This window comes from Eleutherodactylus coqui, chromosome 8, assembly GCF_035609145.1.
Source record: "Eleutherodactylus coqui strain aEleCoq1 chromosome 8, aEleCoq1.hap1, whole genome shotgun sequence".
In the NCBI taxonomy this organism is placed as follows: domain Eukaryota; kingdom Metazoa; phylum Chordata; class Amphibia; order Anura; family Eleutherodactylidae; genus Eleutherodactylus; species Eleutherodactylus coqui.
Window position 1 is genome coordinate 133385922 of NC_089844.1, and position 19739 is coordinate 133405660.

Here is a 19739-nt window from a genome sequence, read left to right on the forward strand (position 1 = left end):
TGTGTTTGCATTTTTGGCTGCTGCATCACATTGTTGACTCATGTTCAATCTATGATCTATTGGTATGCCCAAGTCTTTTTCACATGTGCTGCTGCTTAGCCCAATTCCTCCCATTCTGTATGTGTTTTTTTTATTTTTCTTGCCCAGATGTAGGACTTTGCATTTCTCCTTGTTAAATACCATTCTGTTAGTCGCTGTCCACTGTTCAAGCTTTTTTAGATCTTTTTGAATACTCTCTCTCTCTCTAGTGTTAGCTATTCCTCCTAGCTTTGTGTCGTCAAAATAATGCCCCAGTGTAATACACTGCCCAAGCAGTACCGCTATATAGTGTCCCCAGTCATACAATGCCCAATAATGGCTTGCAATGCCTAAATAAGCAGTGGTGGTAGTGGGGCAGGATGGTGATGTTCTCTAAATACTGGACATCCTGGGTAATTTGTTTCTTCTTTACTACTGTCATCTCCCCCATTCCATTGTAGATTGTAAGCCCTCACTGGCAGGGTCTTCTCACCCTTTATCCTTCTATACCAGTCTGTCACTCATTTAGTTCATGTATTTTGTACTTGGTTCTATCTTATATAATGTACCTAAAGGGAACCTGTCATGTCCCTAATGGTCCCTGGGATGTGGGAACTACCATATAGACACATGTACTCTGATTTCAGTTGTCTGGCCCTTATACTCATAGCTTTAGGAGTTTTAGAAAACTTACATTTCAAAGTTTGCAGCAGGCTGCGAAAGTAAGTCTGGCACAGTTCCTTATTATTCATATATTCATTCATGTATTCCATATGCACAGTAAGACAGAGATCCAACATCGGCAGGGGAGGTGGGATGAGCAGTGAATATATGAATATTAATGAACTGCACCAGCTTATCTCCACAGTTTTCTACTAATTTTTGAACTTTAAAGGGGTTGTCCTACTTCTAGCTGTTTTGTTGCAGGAAGCAGACAGCTCCGTACATTGTGCAGTGGCCCGCGTGGGTTCTGTAGGCTGAGTCCTACTGAAGAGAATGGGACTCAGCCTGCAGTACCAACCTGGGCCACTACTGCACAATGTACAGAGCTATCTGCCTCCTGCAACAAAACAGCTAGACATGGGATGATCCCTTTAAGCAATTGGTGTAAGTGACAGACAGCTGAAATCAGCATGCCTGTCACTATACTGTAGTGCAAGCAGCCTGAGCATCATTATAAACCTGACAGGTTCCTTATAAACCGTTTTCATATGTACAGCGCCCTGGATTTAATGGCGCTTTAAAAGAAATGATAATAATACATTCTTGGAAGGATATAAAAGATGTTCTAGCCGTATGCAGTAACTAGTTTCAGTAGTTGTTTATATAATTTCAGACTGTAGCGCTTGTATTTACAGTTTATACAATGTAATGTCTTTTTTTCTTGCTGCAGTAATGTGTAATTACCTTCATGTTTGTGCTTGATAGGGTAAGAACTAGCCACATCTTCATATTGATCGATCGGGATTTATATGTATACCCAATGGCTCCCTCAGTATAAGATTGTAGGGGTGCCGTCTGGCTGTGGCATTACTTTAATAAGCACCCTGTAAAAATACATAGCACTGCAATATACTGCATAAGCGATGAGACAATCACAAGTTCAAGTTCCCTATGTGGACTCATAAAAAATAAGTAAAAAGAGATTTTTATAATAAAAAAACAACCTTTCCCGGTCTTTAAAAAAAAAAATCTAAAAATTGGTATCGCTACATCCATAAAGGTCTAAATACTGCATGGTTAACTCCATCAAAGAAAAAAAACCTACGCAATAACAGGCTTTTTTGGTCAATCCGTCTCCAAGAAAAAATTGGAAAAAAAAATGATCAAAAAGCCTTCTGTTCATTAAATTGGTACCAATTAGAGATGAGCGAGCGTACTCGGAAAAGCACTACTCGCTCGAGTAACTTGCTTTATCCGAGTATCGCTGTGCTCGTCCCTGAAGATTCGGGTGCCGCTGCGGCTGACAGGTGAGTCGCAGCGGGGAGCAGGGGAGAGCGGGCGGGAGAGAGGGAGAGAAAGATCTCCCCTCCGTTCCTCCCCGCTCTCCCCTGCAGCTCCCCGCTCCGTGCCGGCACCCGAATCTTCAGGGACGAGCACAGCGATACTCGGATAAAGCAAATTACTCGAGCGAGTAGTGCTTTTCCGAGTACGCTCGCTCATCTCTAGTACCAATGCAAACTATAGGTTGCCCCGCAAAAATCGAGCTCTCATAAAAATAAAAAGTTATTGGGGTCAAAATATAGCGGCAGAAAGCAAATCTTTTTTTAAGACTAAAGGTATTTAATTTTTTTTTAAGTATTACTATATAGAAAAGCTATGTAAATGTGGTAAATTTAGTGACCCACAGAATATAGACAACTTGTCATTTTTACTGCACCATGAACACTATAAAAATTCCCCCTCCCTAATAAATGGCGCAGTTGTGTTTTTCCACCATTTTGCTTGTCTTACAAATTTTTTATGTATCCTTCCCAATACATTATGTGATACTTTAAATGCTGCCATTGAAAAATACAAATCGTCCCTCAAAACACAAGCCCTTATGTCGATACCTCACCTGAAAAATTAAAAAAGTTTAGATTTTTTGAAAGTGGAAATAGGTCATGAAGGGGTTAACATGCTATTGTTATGTGATTGCCCCCGTACAATCAAATAGGGTACTAATGTGAAATGTGTTGTTAGGCCACTCTCAAACACACCGTTGGTAAAACACTGCGAATTTGATCGCAGTGTTTTACCGCTGTTTATACTGGCGTTTTCTAATACAGGTTACTGTGTTTGATAGCGTTTTTTTAAGGACCCCACCATTGTGATAGGTAATGAGGTGTGTTTTAAATAGGCGTCTAAATAGAGCAGACAGCGCTCGAAAATTGCGGCATTCGAAAGTGCTGTGTTCAAGCTCAGGTCTGCAAGGCCCCACTGGGAGCATTGTACCACGCTTAACGCGGCATTTGAAACGCTGCGACAATGACGATAAAAAGCGAATGTGTGAAAGTGTCCGTAAGGGCTTATTTACAGGAGCATATATCGGCTGCTGAGTTGTCTATCCCTCTCCCTCTCACCGTCTCTCTGCCTCTCTCCTCCCCGCTGGCTGTTTGCAATGGGAGGGGGCTGGGCTAAGCTCCACCCCTCCCATTGCTGGCTGCTGACAAGGGGCGGGGAGGGGGCAGGAATTTAGCTCCACCCCCATCCCATTGCAAACAGCCGGAGGGGAGGAGAGAGGCAGAGAGCCGGCGAGGGGGAGGGAAGGGGATAGACAGCTCAGATGGTAGCGTATATTGGCTGGCCGTGAAAATGGCGGCCAATATACACTCCTGTGAATAAGCCCTAAGGCTGTGTAGACATTGTGTGGTTTTAGTGCAATTTTCCAAACCTCTTTCTTTTATTTCCGAACCATGACTAAATCTTAAAGTCAGAAGAATTTGCCTTCTTTTTCATGATAAAATTCCCGTTTTGACATCTAGAATAAGAAACTCATGCCAACACGGCTCCGTGTGAACATGAATGAATGAAGAAAATAGAAAGGTTATTCAACTTTGAGTTTACTTGAGTTTACCTTATCTTATGCTGAGATCATCATCATACCACCTGAATAGGACGCTTATGGCAGCAGTGCCAAGACTTTAATCAACTTATTTCACTTTAATGAGTTCAGTTTTCAAATTAAATGTGTTCCTTTCAAAAACTTGTTTACCACTTGTGGAAAAATCTCTTTGGCCTAAAATGATTTCACGTGTCTTATTGTTGAACATAATGTTACAAGTTAAATCTATATTGAGTAACATTGCAAATGATTTACTTAGCTTCTACTGATTTTACAGCAGTTACATCTTGACAACTTTCTCAGGCACATCTAGAGCTGCGCTCAAACTTCTGCTGATTGCTGCTGGCTGGAGTTCATCAATACTGTATATTCCTAATAGCTTATCTGAGATCCTGCAGAGCATTGTAGTTTGGTGCAATCAGCAGAAGTTAGGCATGTATGTATGTCTACTGGTCAGCCTGAGAGCTTAACAGAGCACCAGCAGAAATCAGAAAGTGGCATATAAATGTGATGTAAATGGAGATCCTAAATATATTATTTACCCCTGTCTACCTCTATCCTTTCTCTCTCTGTATCCTGTATTAAACCAGAGGCACATAGAATTATTTTGGTAGTCGTATTGTGTGGCCATGTGCACAAGACCTATAACCCATAACATAAGATATTGCTGGTGCCAAGCAAGTAACTACTAAAGTTGGGTGCAGCTGCCCCATTTTGTGCCTCAAAGAGGTATTTCCTCCTCGATTTTTTTTTTTTTTTTTTTTTTTTTTTTTTTTTTTTATGGCCCAGATAGGAAAACCTGGCCCTATGTTTTAGACAATCTGTCAGAAACAGCAAAGCACTTCAGCGCAGCGCTATTTGCGCAGCTGTGAATGAGAACTAAGGAAATGGCATAGTGGCATAGCACAGTGTGCTACGCTGTCTCCGGAGCTGCAATTCACTTCAATGGGAGCTACGGAAACGCTCGGCTTTTATTGTAGTTACCGGCAGAGAGGCCAGTAATTACATAGCAGCAGCTTCCCCTCTCGGCTATGAAACTCCAAGATGGGAATACCCCTCCAAAGACATTTGTGGCATATTAACCAGATATGATAGAAATATCTGTTAGGTAGGGTCTCAACTCTGGGACCCTCACCTTTTGGGGAAAATCAGAGTTCTGTGACCCACACCTGCCAAATCATATCAGTAGTCGATGTTCAGAGCACCTCACTTCCCATTGAAGCCTTTGTGAGTCACAAAAAGGGCCAAGGCTTGAGTCAGAAAACAAGGGTCATAGGGCCCCCATTTCTACAATAGGTAACAGTCCATAAGGTGGATAGACTATAAATGGTTGGGATAGAAATACCCATTGGAGGCTCAGACCAGACCCATCTATCTCTCGTAATCCCTTCCTTGACACCAGCTTTAGATAATGTTCTCGAACTTGCACCAGTAAGACATGACCTAACGGTATTAGTGTGTGATCCTCTTATTTCCCTTACAGGTCTGAAGATGGTTCTTGATATTGAACAGGAGGAATACATTCCGTTTCTCCAAACCACAGCCGCTGCCAGATTTATTCTCCACCAGCAGAGGAGCTTCCCATTTATTAAGGACCTGGGGATTTATGCCATGCCTGGGACAGAGACCTCCGTAGCTGTTGCTGTGGTATGTGGATGGGAAAATTACACAGAACAATGTTATCTGATTGGACGCCAACCAACTTCTGGTTTGGTTAAAACTGGGTTAATCCAATCCATGGCAGTCTCATAATAGTTTTTTTTCTAACATGTTTATGGCTGTTGTTATAACAATGTTCTTTACTTAAAGTGGATGTTATCTTATTTGTTGACTTTTAAGTTCTCAACCTCCCAGGGAGGTGGAGAGGGGCGGTGGTGTGCTAAGATTCAGCAATGAATTTTTATTTACAGCCACTGAAGGATCGGAATAATCAGCTACTCAGATTTATACAATACTGTAATACAGTAAAGTTTATTCGGAATGTTCGAATCCTTCACACCTCACATGGCTTTAGAGGGGTGGTCACATCCTTTAAGGATCTGGCCTTGAGGCACAAAAGTGTGTTTCCTTGTGCCTTGACAGGGACAGGCATTCCTTGATGTCTTCAGCCTTCCAATGAGGCATCAGCAAAATCTTTATCCGCGAGTTGCATCGTTCCCTGGTAAACTAGGAATGTATAAAATCCCTGGTGGTCTAGTGTCTTAGAAAAACGTCACATTTTCTAGTGGTTTATAAAAGCCCCAAAATTCTAGTTTTTGGGGTTTTTTTTGGTTTTAAGATTTATGTAATCAAAAGGCTCATGTTACATGCCCTTAGAGCAGTTTTCACATCCTTTAATGTTCTGTGGTGGAGGCAGAGAAGTGAATTATATTGACTATTTGCCTTGACAAACGACAGTCATTCCTTGTTTTCTTCAACCTTCCAATGAGGAATCTGCAAAATCCTTATATGGGAGTTGTAACTTTCCCTGATAGACTACGTTTCCTGGTGGGCTAGTGTCTTAGAAAAACTTTTAATTTTCTAGTGGCTTATAAAAGCCCTAAAATTCTAGTGTATTTGTAACATTCTTGGTAGTTCTTAAAATTCTAGGAACTCAAAAAGGGAACCTAGTGGTTTGTAAACTTCCCAAATGGTCTAGTGTCTTATAAAATGTGTAATGCTCATATTCCTGGTGTTCTAAAGGTTCAGAAAGCTTCCTGATGGTCTAATATTTTTTTTCATAAATCCCTGGTAATCCAGTGGCTCATATAGTCGTTAGTGACATAGTGGTTTATTACATTACCTGGTAGTCTAGTGTCTTACTGTACAACATTCAATGCTCAAGTCATTTATAAAATCACTTTTATTGTGGAGTTTTGTAAATATCCCGATGGCCCAGTGGTTTTTATGATCCCTGATAATCTATTGGCTCATATAGTCCCTGGTGGCTTAGTGGTGATTCATGGGTGTATAAAGTGACACTGTTATTGCATATTACCCTGGACATGTTGTATAACTCCCATATGTTCTCCACCTATATTCTTCTTTCAGGACCAGACACAGCACCTAGAGGCTCCGTACTCCACATGTACAATGGATGGCTCTGATATTCCGGTGGCAAATCTCTATAAAAAATATAACAGTTCATACTCAATCCAGGTAAAGACAGAAGTTGTAATGTAAATAAGTATACAGTTGGATATTTTGGATCCTAAATTGCTCCTTCTAGTGTTCTTATAGAATGGTAGAGTTGTAAGGGACCTTGGACAGCTTCTTTAAGAAAATGGTCCTTGGTCTAAAGTCCATTGCAAAAACTATGGAGAAGATGTGTATAGCAACTAATCAGATTCCGTCTGTCATATTTCTAATGTACATCAATCAAACACCAGAATTCATTAGTTGGGATCAAACCGCCTTTATTTTCCTTCAGTTTTTCCCCCCAGAAACATTGCTACTCCTATTCATAGGCTGTGACAGGTATTGCAGCCAAGCAGCACTCAAGTGGCTGAGTTGTAATACCAGACACAGCCTATAGATAAGAGTGGTGCTGTATATAGAAAAATAATGTAGATACCTTTTTCTAAACTCTTACACCGCCTTTGAAAGTTTTTAGATTTTAATAGCTACCTAGTCATACTAAATTCCACATAGATAGAGTTAGATAGACGTATCCTGTTATGTAATCAGATGTCCTTAAGAGTCATAGTATAATGTTACTTGAGAAACACACAAATGGTTCAGTGTTCAGGACAACTGGCATTCATGCCTGATTGGTGTTCAGCAGAAATCATTAGCATGAAATAGGACTGGCACACAGCAGTTTTGGGCAGCCCAAAAATTTTGCAGTGTACTGTATAAAATACTTGAAAGTCTTTTCTGCGGAATATTAAATGTACCTTACAAGCAAATAGCAATTAATCTCCGGAGTTACAATGGAGTTTACATACCTTCCATAGCATTGATGCCAAAGAGAATCAGTCCACATTTCAAGAAACGGCTGTGATTTCACAAAGATGCAGAAGTTATAAGTGGCTCTGCACTTTGGATAGTCTCTTTATGCTCAAAGGGTCGAGCTGAAACAATAAGCTAATCACAGAGTTACATGCTGCTGCAGTGATTCTTTGCGATCCGATGTGATCTGTATATTAACCCAGCAGTAAGTGTTCAATTTCCCTGCAGTGCCCCCGAAGAGAAAATAAAGAATTACACTTTTCCTATTGAAATCAGTGGCTGAATATGCCTTCCATACGAGATACGTCCTCTGTAGCTGTCGCCTCTGACTAATAGACAAGGGTCCGGAAAGGAGGACTGTATTCTATTACGAATCCCCTATTAGATTATTTGAAATTATTTTCTAAACCGGACGATCCCTGTCAGTGCATGTGTGTTCTAACAATTGGTATCTGAAAAAGTCCTTACAGGGTTAAAAACATATAAGTAACCACTATCTGAGCCCCTAAAATGCAGTCCATGTGGTTGCCATTTACCCATCAACCGGGCAGTGAATATTGAGAGTCCCCACTAATTCCTCAGTTTATCAAAATGTTAGGAGGGAAGTTCGAAATCATGTACAGCAGGTGACTGATGCAGTCGAAGAAGGGACGCCCTGCCACCAAATTATAGTCTGGGTAAGGTGGATAGTAGATACATAGTGTGTGGCTTAAAGGGGTATTTTTCAAGAAAAAATGCTAGTATGGTGACTACTAGAGATGAGCGAGCACGCTCGGATAAGGCAGTTACTCAAGTGAGCATCGCTCTTCTCGAGTAACTGCATTCATGTCCGATCAGGCTCGGGGGGAGGCGGGGTGTAGCGGGGCGGAGAGAGAGATCTGATATGCCATAAAAGGCTATGGTAGGAAATGAGGGGTGGAGCTTAGTCTTCTAATAGGGTCAGAGCAGTGGGGAAGGGCTCCTGCTGCAGCCAGTTGCCTTACAGCCAGACGGAGGTTGGTCTCCGAGATATGAATAAAACAGTTCTTTATATACCGTGTATTTCTCACACTGAATAAGATCATTCAGCATCAATTAAGTTTTAGAAGAAAATCTACTTTACATCAACAGGTTTTTCTTTTCCCCATGCATGTGTTGTCTCTTTGGCATGCAAGTAATTTACTATATCAAGCTCGCCAAATACCAATGAAGTCTGATGACAATGCTGGGAGTAGATAATCATAAAGAACTAGTGTTTTGGCAAACTCTTCATAGCCGCAACAGCTTAATTAAAAGTAGTAAAACACAGAAGTCCTTGTCATAGAAACTCCACTGCACTTCTCCAGCAAAAAAAATAGTTCCAGCCGGGCAATGGGCAGCGTCAAATGTTTGAGCACGACCGTGTTCTGGTGGGTTTACACGGGATGACTGTCAGCATGAGCGAGTGACGTCACCGCTAGTTGTTAGCACTTGTGCAGAGCATTTAGACAGGCAGGTCACTGCGGACTATCGCTGCCTATGTGAAGCACTGAGCAGGGAGCGTTTACACGCAGTGAGAAGTCAGCGATCCAGCAATGATTTTTATGCTTGTTGAAAGTGAGCCATAATGGAAAGTAAACAAATAGTGAATGATGTTTTTGCATTAAGACATAATGATTTTAGTGCGTTTGAATGAATTTTGCGCAATAATTGTCCCATGCAATTGGCTCTTAACACTGTGATCAGTCAATTATTCTAGTCAAAGTATTGTACTGTAGTGATACTAAGAGGAGGCGCAGTGGGATGCACAGAACGGGGGCTCAACAGTTTAACATGGGAAGGTTAATAATGTCCTGATATGTAGAGGAGGAGTAGGAGGTGGGCATCTGACTCCAGTGCTCGGTGCTAGGGAAGGCACCAAATATTCGCTCTACCATATGTTATGCTTTAAGAAGATTGGCCAATCATTTGTACATAATGCTTATATTTTTCATCATGAATGTTCTATAACTTTTGTGTTTTAGTTCTTCACTATTTTCAAGATTTCTGATTGCTGGCAGGGAATAGAAACATTCTTATTTATATTCAAAGGTTGAAAACAGCTCCTGGCCTAGCTCTGCTCACATAGCTGCTGGTATTACAGTGTATGTTCCCATGGAGCTTAAGGGCTCATGTCCATGGGTGGGTCGGATTTCGCATGTGGGAGCCCGCAGCAGAATCTGACCCTGCCCGTGGCCGAGGACTCTACTTACCCATCCGGTTCTTCTTTTTTCTCTACTGCGAATGTGTGCAAACGCTTCGACGCTTGTGTGCAGTAAAGTTTTGGGGTTTTTTTCAAACTCCTGCTTGCCCGCGGAATCCGCAGCCCGTCTGCAATGTCAATTGCGGATGGGCTGCGGATCGGATGGCTTCCATTGACTTCAATGGAAGCCGTCCATGTGGGAACCACACTGAAATGGAGCATGCTACGATTTGATTTCCGCACCCAAAGGTCCACAAATCAAATCTGCATGTTTTAATTCAGTTGCGGACGCCCATGTTTCCCCATGGGCGGCTTGAACTGAGGATTCAAATCCGCCAATGGACATTGGGCCTAAAAGCTTCCATGTGGAAATTCTGCAGCATTTACAGTATCAGTATAGTGGATGAGATTTAAACAAATCTAATCCACACGCTGCAGAAACAATTTGCACATATTTGGCATGGAACTTCTGATGTGGATTTTAAATCCACAGCATGTCTATTGCTTGCATAGCAAAAGGTGAAATGCCAAAACCAAAACCACACCATTTTCTGCAGCATTTACACCCTATGTGAAAATACTGAAACAAGCCTTTAGCCCTATAGGCTGGGCTAGGATAGGAGATGTTATAAGTCTTTGAATGCAAAACAGAATGTTCCTATTTACTGACTGCAAGCAGAGATATGAAAAATGTTTAAAGGAGTTGTCCAGGGAAATACTATTGATGACCTGTCCTAAAGATATATCATCAATAGTTGATCGGCTAGGGTCCACTGCTTGGGACACAGGAGTCGAAGGGGAAGCTGCTCCGCCGACCTGGTGTAGTGGTCGTCGCTTGTAATTGCATGTGCAGCTCTTATTAAAATCAATGGGAGCTGTGCCTGTACTTACAAGAGTGGACTTCTACATGGAGGTCAGACCAACAGCTTTCATTCCAACCCCAGTGTATTGCGGCACTGACAGTAGGTGCCTGATCAGCTGATTAGCCGGGTTCCCGAACGGTGACCCCAGCTGATCAACCATTGGTGACCCGAGATATGTCATCAATAGTATTTCCTTGGAAGAACCCTTCCAGTTACTGAGTCACAAAGCATAATAGAAAGTTGTATAATGTTTCATCAAATGCTGATTAGAACATGTAGTAGGCTACAGTGTTTGACAGTCTATCCACAGCAACCAGTCCGTCTCAAATTATTCCCCATAGAAGGCAATGGAGCCTGAAAAATATGCAACTTCCCATTCTCACTTGTATATATGTCCATATTGTGCCCCAATATATAAGTGTATGAAAATTATACAGTAACTTTTTCCATACATAATTGTCTGCCACTTACATTTGAGTCCTCCTCTCTCCTATTTGGGGTCAATTAACTGGTAGTCACATAAGCAAGAAGGGTTTATACACTTGTATTACATGTGTTTATGTATATGCACTTATCTTGTCCTCGCCAGTCTTGCCTGCGCTCGTGTTTCCAGGAGGGGATGGTGGCACAATGTAAGTGTGCCCACTACTTGTATCCACTACCGGATGGGGCCCATTACTGCAACAACAAGGACAATTCAGACTGGGGTAAGTAAAACCCACAAAAGGGAATGCTGTGCCATTCTTGCCACCTCAGTCATTGGGGTTATTGCTATTTAGATGGCACTGTGGGATATTTATACTCCACGCACCTGTGGCCAGCACTGTGCATCACCCTGGAGGTATAACTAAAGGGAGGTGTTGGGTATGTGCCCCAGGTGCTGGATTGTGTAAGCTGGCACTGCTGAGAGACAGTTTCATCTGCAGCAGAGGTTCACAGCTGAATCCTTGCTCTAGTTCTGCCTCTTTGCCATCCATACGTGAAGGGCATAAAATTTGGTCCGGCTGGTGTCTGCTGATTGGCTGAGATGTGGGCAGGGCCAAAAATGTAACTTGTAGCTCTTGGGCCCCAATGTGGAATCTGTATCAAGCCCTGAACTACCATGTGCCATTTATAATACTGGTATCTTCCCTTTGGTAAAGTGACCTTTGGGCCCCCCCAGGCACCAGGGTCTGGGTGCTACTGCTATCCCTGCACCCTGGATAACGATACTGCTGAGCAGAACATAAAGGCACACTAATTAATTCAGCTCTCTGTTTGTAGTATCCTGCTACTATCAGATGAAAGACTCTGTGACTGAGAGAGAAAAGTGTATTAACCTTTGTCAGCAGCCATGCAAGTAAGTAATGATAGTTTTCCCCGTACTTTCATCCTTATACACAAGTGGTGAGATCTTTATATTAATCTTCAGTGAATAGACTATATATATATATATATATATATATATATATATATATATATATATATATATATATATATACTAGCGTCTAATGCTATTGTGCTATTATTACAGTGACAGCAACTATAAAATGATGATCTCCATGGCTGACTGGCCATCTGCTGCTGCAGAGGTAAGTACACCCAGATGAAATGCTGACTTCTGGTTCCAAGTTCATGGATACCCCTAGTTATGAATGCACTTGACCATGTTTCTGCCCTTGTATGAATAGTAAAAGAGATGTGTTCTGCTAGTAATTACTCTTCCTGATCACCTATTAATGGGGTTTTCCAGGACTTTAATATTGAGATAGATTATTAATATCAGATAGATGGGGATATGGCTCCTGGCACCCCTACTAATCTGCAGTTTACCAGGCACAGTGAATAGAACTGAGCTGCAGTACCAGACACAGCCACTACAAAATGTATGGAGCTGTGCGTGGTAAACAATGAAGAGGCCACATTTCTCACCTGTACACTGTGGCCCCTTCAATCAAATGATCAATGGAGAGGAGTCAGATCCCCATCTATCTAATAATGATGACCTATCCTGAGTTTTATACCTCCAGCCCTCAAAGAAGCCATTATGTGGGACTTCCAGGATTCAATACACTTACAATAGTTGATTTTTTTTTAATATTCTTATTTCAGGATTGGATTTATCATGTTCTTTCCTATGAAAAAGAAGGCAGTGAGAAGATAATTGTGAACAGGTTGGTTAATGTCTGCCATTATATAGCCGAGTTCATGCTCTTAGTGTTATGTCCGTGCAGGGCTTATCCTATGTGGCCTACACAGGCATAAATGTAATGTCCTTAAAGGACTAATATACACACAAAGTACAAACATGAATAGCACAAACTGTTTATTAAGAAGACAACAGTAAATTAAGACAAAATGACAATAACATACTAATTTGAGGAAACCCTGCCTATAGGCCGCCTGCAGACGAGCGGGTCGGATCCGGCAGTGAGAATTCTCGCCGCGGGACCCGACCCGAGAGCCTGCAGGGACGAGCGCGTACTCTCCCGCGCCTGGCGGCCCCAGCTCTTTCATGTGCCGGCTGCGGCGCAGCCGGCGCATGTGCAGACCGGAGCCGGCGGCCGGGTGAGTGCATGCCCCGCACAAAAATAGGACATGTCGCGGTTTGTTTGCCGCGCGAGATTTCGCGCGGCCAAACCGCGGCCGTCTGCATAGGAGTGTTTATTGTAATGCACTCCTATGCAAACTTTCAGTGGCGGAAATCCCGCGGGAAATCCCGCCGCGGGATTTCCGCCCGTGTGCAGGCGGCCATAAGCAGAGTGATCACCCTGATGAGAGAAGCTCCATGTCAGGAACCTAGAGTGATCCTGGCTTTCCCTAGCTGTAAATGAAATAATCTGCCCACACACAGCGGGAATGTGTCACTGTCAATGTCCAGCGTCGAAATGTCAGTGAGCGTGCATCGATGTGAGGACGTTGAGGTCCAGGTTGACGGCATCTGAAGTCACCCTCATCCCTATCCTCACACTGCGTCTTTTGGCCTAAACCTTCTTCTGACTTGCCCTTAGTCCAGAATAGCTTAAGTTCTAAATGAGCATGACATATCTCTGTGCCTATTGCTGAACCAAATGCCCTTGTGCTTTGGATGGACAGCCTAATTATACTGGACAAATAGTTATTATGCCCCATTTATACTTCTCTGAAATGTTGCATGTTTAATTTCCTGGGCCTCAGAAACATTGAAGCATCCTCCTCTAAGACCCATTTCGAGTACTGAAAACCTTGCCAATATTTCCATAAATTCATATGTCAACAGAGATGACTCTGAGAAAGAATGGCACCCCATCTTGTTGTCAATGTTCTCCTCTTTAAGGCATTTTCCCATATTAGTTCATTGTCCTCCAGCTCATCCATTGTTTGGTGGCCATAGGTTTACATCTCAGGAGGCCTCAGTTCATTGACTCCCACCAATGTTCTTCTAATGACAGATATGTGGCTAAACCCATTATTCATATTCCAGTGTGTTCAGTGAGATGACTCATCATCCCCAGTAATTAGTAAGATCATAGTTCCCATTTTTTGGCTCCACCACTGGGAACATGGGGAAAAGCTTCCATCGTATTCACTTGGGAGCTTCAGTTCTTATTACTACCAGTTTGCTCGGATCGGGCACAGTCAATGCTACCCTCAAGAAGACATTGTAAATGTTAATTCTTTTATCTTCTTCTTCAGAAATGGAATCATAAGACTGAGCATCTACTTCCAGGAATTCAATTACCGCAGCATTTCAGAGTCTGCAACCACTAATGTGAGTGCTGAATACTGGGGAAGGGCTGGGTCTTGGCCATGAGGGTATAATTATAGACTAGTGGGTATAAAAAGGCAGGGAGGATGATATTCCTATGAAATGAGCATTTTGTGTCAAGGTTGCCAGACTATCACTTGGCATTAAGGCAGCATTGATTTTGCTCTACAGTGGAGACAGGTCTTAGATGCTCAACACCATTTTATTACTTTATTACTTGATAATCACTCTGCAAACATCACAGTCTATAAAAATGTATTGCCTGATGCTATGCAAAATCGGTCTCATTAGTTCTTTTGCCAGTTGACTCCCTGTAACACCTACATACAGTAGCTACTGCAAAAAAACTCCCTGTGCTGATGGGATGGGTGATGTTCTTCATAGACCTGGTGGCCCTTACTCTCAATTAAATCATTTCCTTGCAAATGTAACGTAGCATGGAGGGGCATCGGGTCCGTCCTCTTAGATCTCCATATGGGCATAGGGACAGGGATCGTCATCCTGAGACAACTCCTTTAAGATACAGACAATCTCAAGCAAATAAAAAATGGAAGAAATAAGCTATTCATGTTACTTTTTGTTCTGTAGGTGGTATGGCTGCTGTCAAACTTGGGTGGTCAGTTTGGATTCTGGATGGGAGGCTCAGTCTTATGCATCATTGAGTTTGGAGAAATCATTATAGACTGCATTTGGATTACGATACTCAAGCTTCTTGCCTGGAACAAATTGAGAAAAGAGAAGAAACGACAGCCCGAATTTTCCAGCCCACCACCCACTGTGTCTGAACTTGTGGAAGCATACAGCAACCCTGCCTTCCATCATGAACATATAGACCGATTGGATATGCCCATACCAGGCACCCCACCTCCGAAATATGACTCTCTACGGGTGCGACAGATGGATGATGCAATTGAAGTCATATCTAGTGATGAGGAATAAGGACTTTTTTGATCTTTGATTACGCCTAATACCTACACACTACTAATCAATCTGCTGCTCCTCTAATCATCACCTTCACGAAGTCTACTAGTGACAGAGGTTATTATGTAGTATGAAGGAGCAGATTATTAAGATTCCTAGAAACTTCCTGCTGTCGCCTAACTTTTTGGTTGTTTTCTCTTCCTGATGCTCTCGGCTTGGATAGAAGATAACTTTATAACTTCGCACAATCCCTTTAAAGGAGTTGTTTCATCAAGACAACTCCTTTTCTAAAATCGCACAGCCTAGCAAGCAGCTCATCAATGCTGGTTCAACTCCTGAAACCCCCCAACAAGCCTCAGCTGTTTAGTCCATAGATATATTTATCCAGCAGCATCCTTCCCGGTATTATATTATGCCTATTTAAATAAAAGACCAAGCCATGACCGTCAGGGACCCTCACTGATCCCGAGAACAGGGGTCCGGTTGGTCCCCGAGGGAATGGAGCAGAGGTTTCTCAGGTGCTCCGCCACTACATTCACTTAAGTGAGAGCGCCGGAGATTGCCGAAGCACTTGAACTCGGTAAGCTCCAGTGCTTTCAATCCATTCATTAGGAGACCGACCAGGCCCCCATTCTCGGAATCAGTGAGGGTCCCAGCAGTTGGACCCCCACCTGTCATAAAGTTATCCTCTATCCTGTGGATAGGGAATAACTTTATAACTTGGCCCATGCCCTTTAAGGATTTTTTCGCCAGGTTCTTACTCATAGCAGCAGCAGCCAAATTGTGTGCTAGATAAGTTTAAAGGGATTCCGTAGCATTAGAAATATATTGCTGTATTCTACCCAAACGAGCTTCACACCTGTCCACAAATTGTGATTAGTGTTGCAGCTCAGCGAGATTGAAGTGAATGGAGCTGAATGGCAATACCACACTCAAAAAACACTAATGTTTTTTAAATTCTATTCAAACCCTTTAGTCGTAGGTCCACCCTTGCTGTATAATAGAGAAATGCGTACAGTCTTCAACATACAGTTTATAAAGCACAGCATTGACAGGGAAAGCAAATGCATCTGACAGTCCAGAAATTCTAATGATTTGGCTCTTATTTCTGGGTCAGAGCTTCACCACAATCCGAAAGGTCAAAAATAGCCGAAGCAGAAGACTGAGAAGAAATAGGCAATTATAAGACTCCTCCGAGGACATGAACAATGATAGCCGCATATATTATATTCCTATTTTATTTTAAGCTGTCTTTCTGGAGCGTTTCGACTTTTACAAGTACATTTTATAGACTTTTTATATGACCCATTTGATAATCCAGAATATGTGATAATCCAGCATTTACTAAAGCTCACCCCTTGCTTGAGGGTACATTTCCAAGAAAAAGTAAAAAAATTCTTTGAAATTCTGCGTTGATTACTAATAAAATGTGATCTGATTGTTATCTAAGGCACAATCATAGACAAACATAATCTAACTAATAACAAGCAAACAGTTGAATCGTTCACGGTTTTCATTGAGCACACTGAGCAAACAATCACAGTGCAGAGAGGAACAGTAAGTAGACCCTTAAATTTAGTAATCCGCAGATTCCCCCTTTAGCAGCAATCACCTTTACCAAATATTTCCTGTAGCCGAAAGTGAGATTTGCAAAATGCTGAGAAGGAATTTTGAACCATTCCTAACAGCAAATGTTTCAGTTCATCAGTATTTCTGAGATGTCTTGTGCACAATCCTCTTCAGGTCACGCAATGGCATCTCCATAGGGTTAAGGTCAGGACTCAGATTTGGCAATTCCAAAATACCAAAGGCTTCACTTAGTTTTCTTGAAAAAGTAGATACATTGGGGTACATTTATAAGGGGTGTCAGTTTGATGTCTAGTTTTTGGACAGCTTGTGTAAATGTATTCTTTTTTTATATTCAAAAGTCCTTAATTAAAAGAACTGAAATTCTATTAAAGCCGGGTTAAAGGGATTCTGTCACCTGGTTCATGACATTTAACTCAGAGCTGAGCTCTGAGACACAAAGGTGGGTGGTGCCACCTCTCCCTTTTGTGCATGGGGAGAGAGCTGTCACTCTGCATGCTGTGGGTGGGCAGAGCCAGGACTGGCCCGCCTCTGTGACTCTGAGCTCAACTCTGAGTCAAACTTCATGAACCTGGTGACGGAATCCTTTTAAAGGATTCTAACTGTATAAGTATGTATGCTGCAGAAGATTAAAGCAATCATCCAATGCATCCTCATAACTGACTCAACAGAATTTTTTGAGAGGGCAAAACTTGCTTAATTGTAAAACTACAGTATTGAATTGAATGAGGCTCATCTGTAATACCAGACACAACCCATGGCCAAGAGTGGGGCTGTGTCTGTAAGAAAGCAGTAAAGGCTTTCTAATCAGATACAACCCATCAGTTCTCCTGATATGTCTATTTTACTAAATACTTGTTTTCCCCATGAAATAATAATTCTAGAGACTTTTTTCTTAAAGGGGAAAATACTATTGATGACCTATCCTCACACCACCCAGGACCCTGATCAATCAGCTGACAGCGTTGCAAATAAACTGGGCCGGAGAAGACGCTGCTACTTTGACCGCTGTGTAGTGGCTGGCACTTGTTAATGTAGGCACAGCCAATCAGTAGGAGCGGTACCTGTAGTTACAAGCATTGTCCACTATATAGGGGTCGGAGCAGCGGCTTCTGCTTCTACCTCAGTGTATTTGCAGCATCGTCAGCTGATCGGTCTCGGTTCCGAGCAACGGTCCCAGGCTGATCAACTATTGATGACCTATCCTGAGGATAGGTTAGCAATAGTATTTTACATGGTAACCCCCTTTAAAATTCTGTGTTTTCCATTCGCTCTGTTATCCCTCCTGGAAATGTATGAATAAATTGACAACTGAATATTACTACCGTAATTGAGGGGTATCCCTACATAGCCTGACATTGGACAATCAGTGCAAATGTGTAGGTGCACACCCTGTTGTAAAAAGGTGCAACATTTGGCCCTAATGACATTGAATATTTTCTGTGGCATACTTTCTACTAATGTCTGATACATCTCAGCTGGTATTTCCCTCCATTCACCCTGCAAACATCCGGCTTGTTCTCTCAAGGAAGACAGAGGCTGTTCATATTTCCTGACCCAAAGTTCTAGTTCATCCCAAAGATGTTCAGTAGGATTTAGGTCGGCACTCTGTGCAGGCCAGTCCAATCGTAGAACATCCATGTTGTTAAACCAATGTAAAACAGCGTTGGATTTGTGATGAGGCACGCTGTCCTGTTGGAAGTCTGGCTGACCATTCCCAGAGTATTACCATATTGTTGGCAGCACATTATTGTCTATTGTCTGTGTTCATGGTTCTTGTCACTACAACCAACGGACCGAGACCATGCCACGTAATACATCCCCAGACCATAACAGAACCTCCGCCGTACTTACCTGTTGGCACAACACACTCAGACAAAAGGCTCCTCCACACCCAGGTACTGGATGTCCATCTGATGTCAAGATAGAGTAGTGTGATTCCTCTATCCATAGAGCATTGTTCCAGGACAAGGAAGACATCTAAGACCCAGATGCAAACAAGAACAAAAGGGTTCCTGTCGGAGAACTTCACAAAACAAACCCTCACCACCTAGCCGAAGATGTGGAGGACAGCATGCAGAGAAGGCCTCTTAGGATATACCAACTAGAAAGAAAAAACAAGTTCTGTCCCGAAGCCTTATGAGATAGATGGGTGGAGAGCACAGACCATCCGATACCTGGTAGAAGACTCAATTTACACTTGTTTGTACCGACTAGCAACTGAATACCTCTTGTAATTTCAAAGCATTTGTCATACAGGAAATGACATAGCTATTCTACTGAATGGTATATAATAAAATGAGTCACCTGCCCTGGGACTATTGGTGTAAGGCGTACACATGACCTACTGAGAAATGTCTTTAGGAGAGAAAGTTCTGTGTAATAAAGACACGAATAAAATGGTGATTCTGAGACCCTTATGGTAGCTCTTCCCAGGTCGGTGGTGCCCAACTCTAACGATGGCAGCCAGCTCCCATGTACCCGATGTACATCCCATCTCTGCAGTGCTCTTCTCAGGTTAAATGCAACTTCTAGTTTACAGAACCAATTTTCATATATTAGTAAATCAGTTAATGGAAGGGGGTCTTTGTTCAAGATCCTTGTCTCGGGGGAAGAGCAGTTACAAAAAGCGTCTTTCACTCTGGAGGACCTGTCCTGCATTACAGAGACAACCTATCACCGTGAATCGCCCCTGCGTAATAGATAATTTCCCCTCTGGGGGTGCTGGGGGAAAATTTAACACCTACAGATAGTTTTTCCAACATATAACAGTTAATCGTTGAGGGAGGGGGGTCTTAAGAGGAGAACTGCTTTAACAATCCGGTGGAAGTCTAGGCTTTTTGTGATCTGTGGCCCTTTGATGTAGTCAGAAGTGACATATGCAGCCTACATTATGTGTCATATTGACCACCGCTGTCTGGGCCAGATCTTGGGGGTCGTTAGGTA

At 42.4% G+C, this 19739-nt stretch overlaps 1 protein-coding gene across 2 annotated transcripts in view; it reads left to right on the forward strand.

Annotated features, from left to right (window-relative positions):
• SCNN1B (sodium channel epithelial 1 subunit beta) overlaps positions 1-17452 on the forward strand; it is a 48601-nt gene extending 31149 nt beyond the window's left edge. For both annotated transcript variants that reach the window (XM_066576416.1, XM_066576415.1), the window contains exons 6-13: positions 5049-5212; positions 6596-6703; positions 11148-11265; positions 11822-11897; positions 12072-12129; positions 12650-12711; positions 14213-14288; positions 14874-17452. In XM_066576416.1, coding sequence (XP_066432513.1) covers positions 5049-5212; positions 6596-6703; positions 11148-11265; positions 11822-11897; positions 12072-12129; positions 12650-12711; positions 14213-14288; positions 14874-15224 — 1013 coding nt within the window. In that variant the 3' untranslated portion in view covers positions 15225-17452. The remainder of the gene's footprint in view (positions 1-5048; positions 5213-6595; positions 6704-11147; positions 11266-11821; positions 11898-12071; positions 12130-12649; positions 12712-14212; positions 14289-14873) is intronic.
• Positions 17453-19739: the final 2287 nt, after the last annotated feature.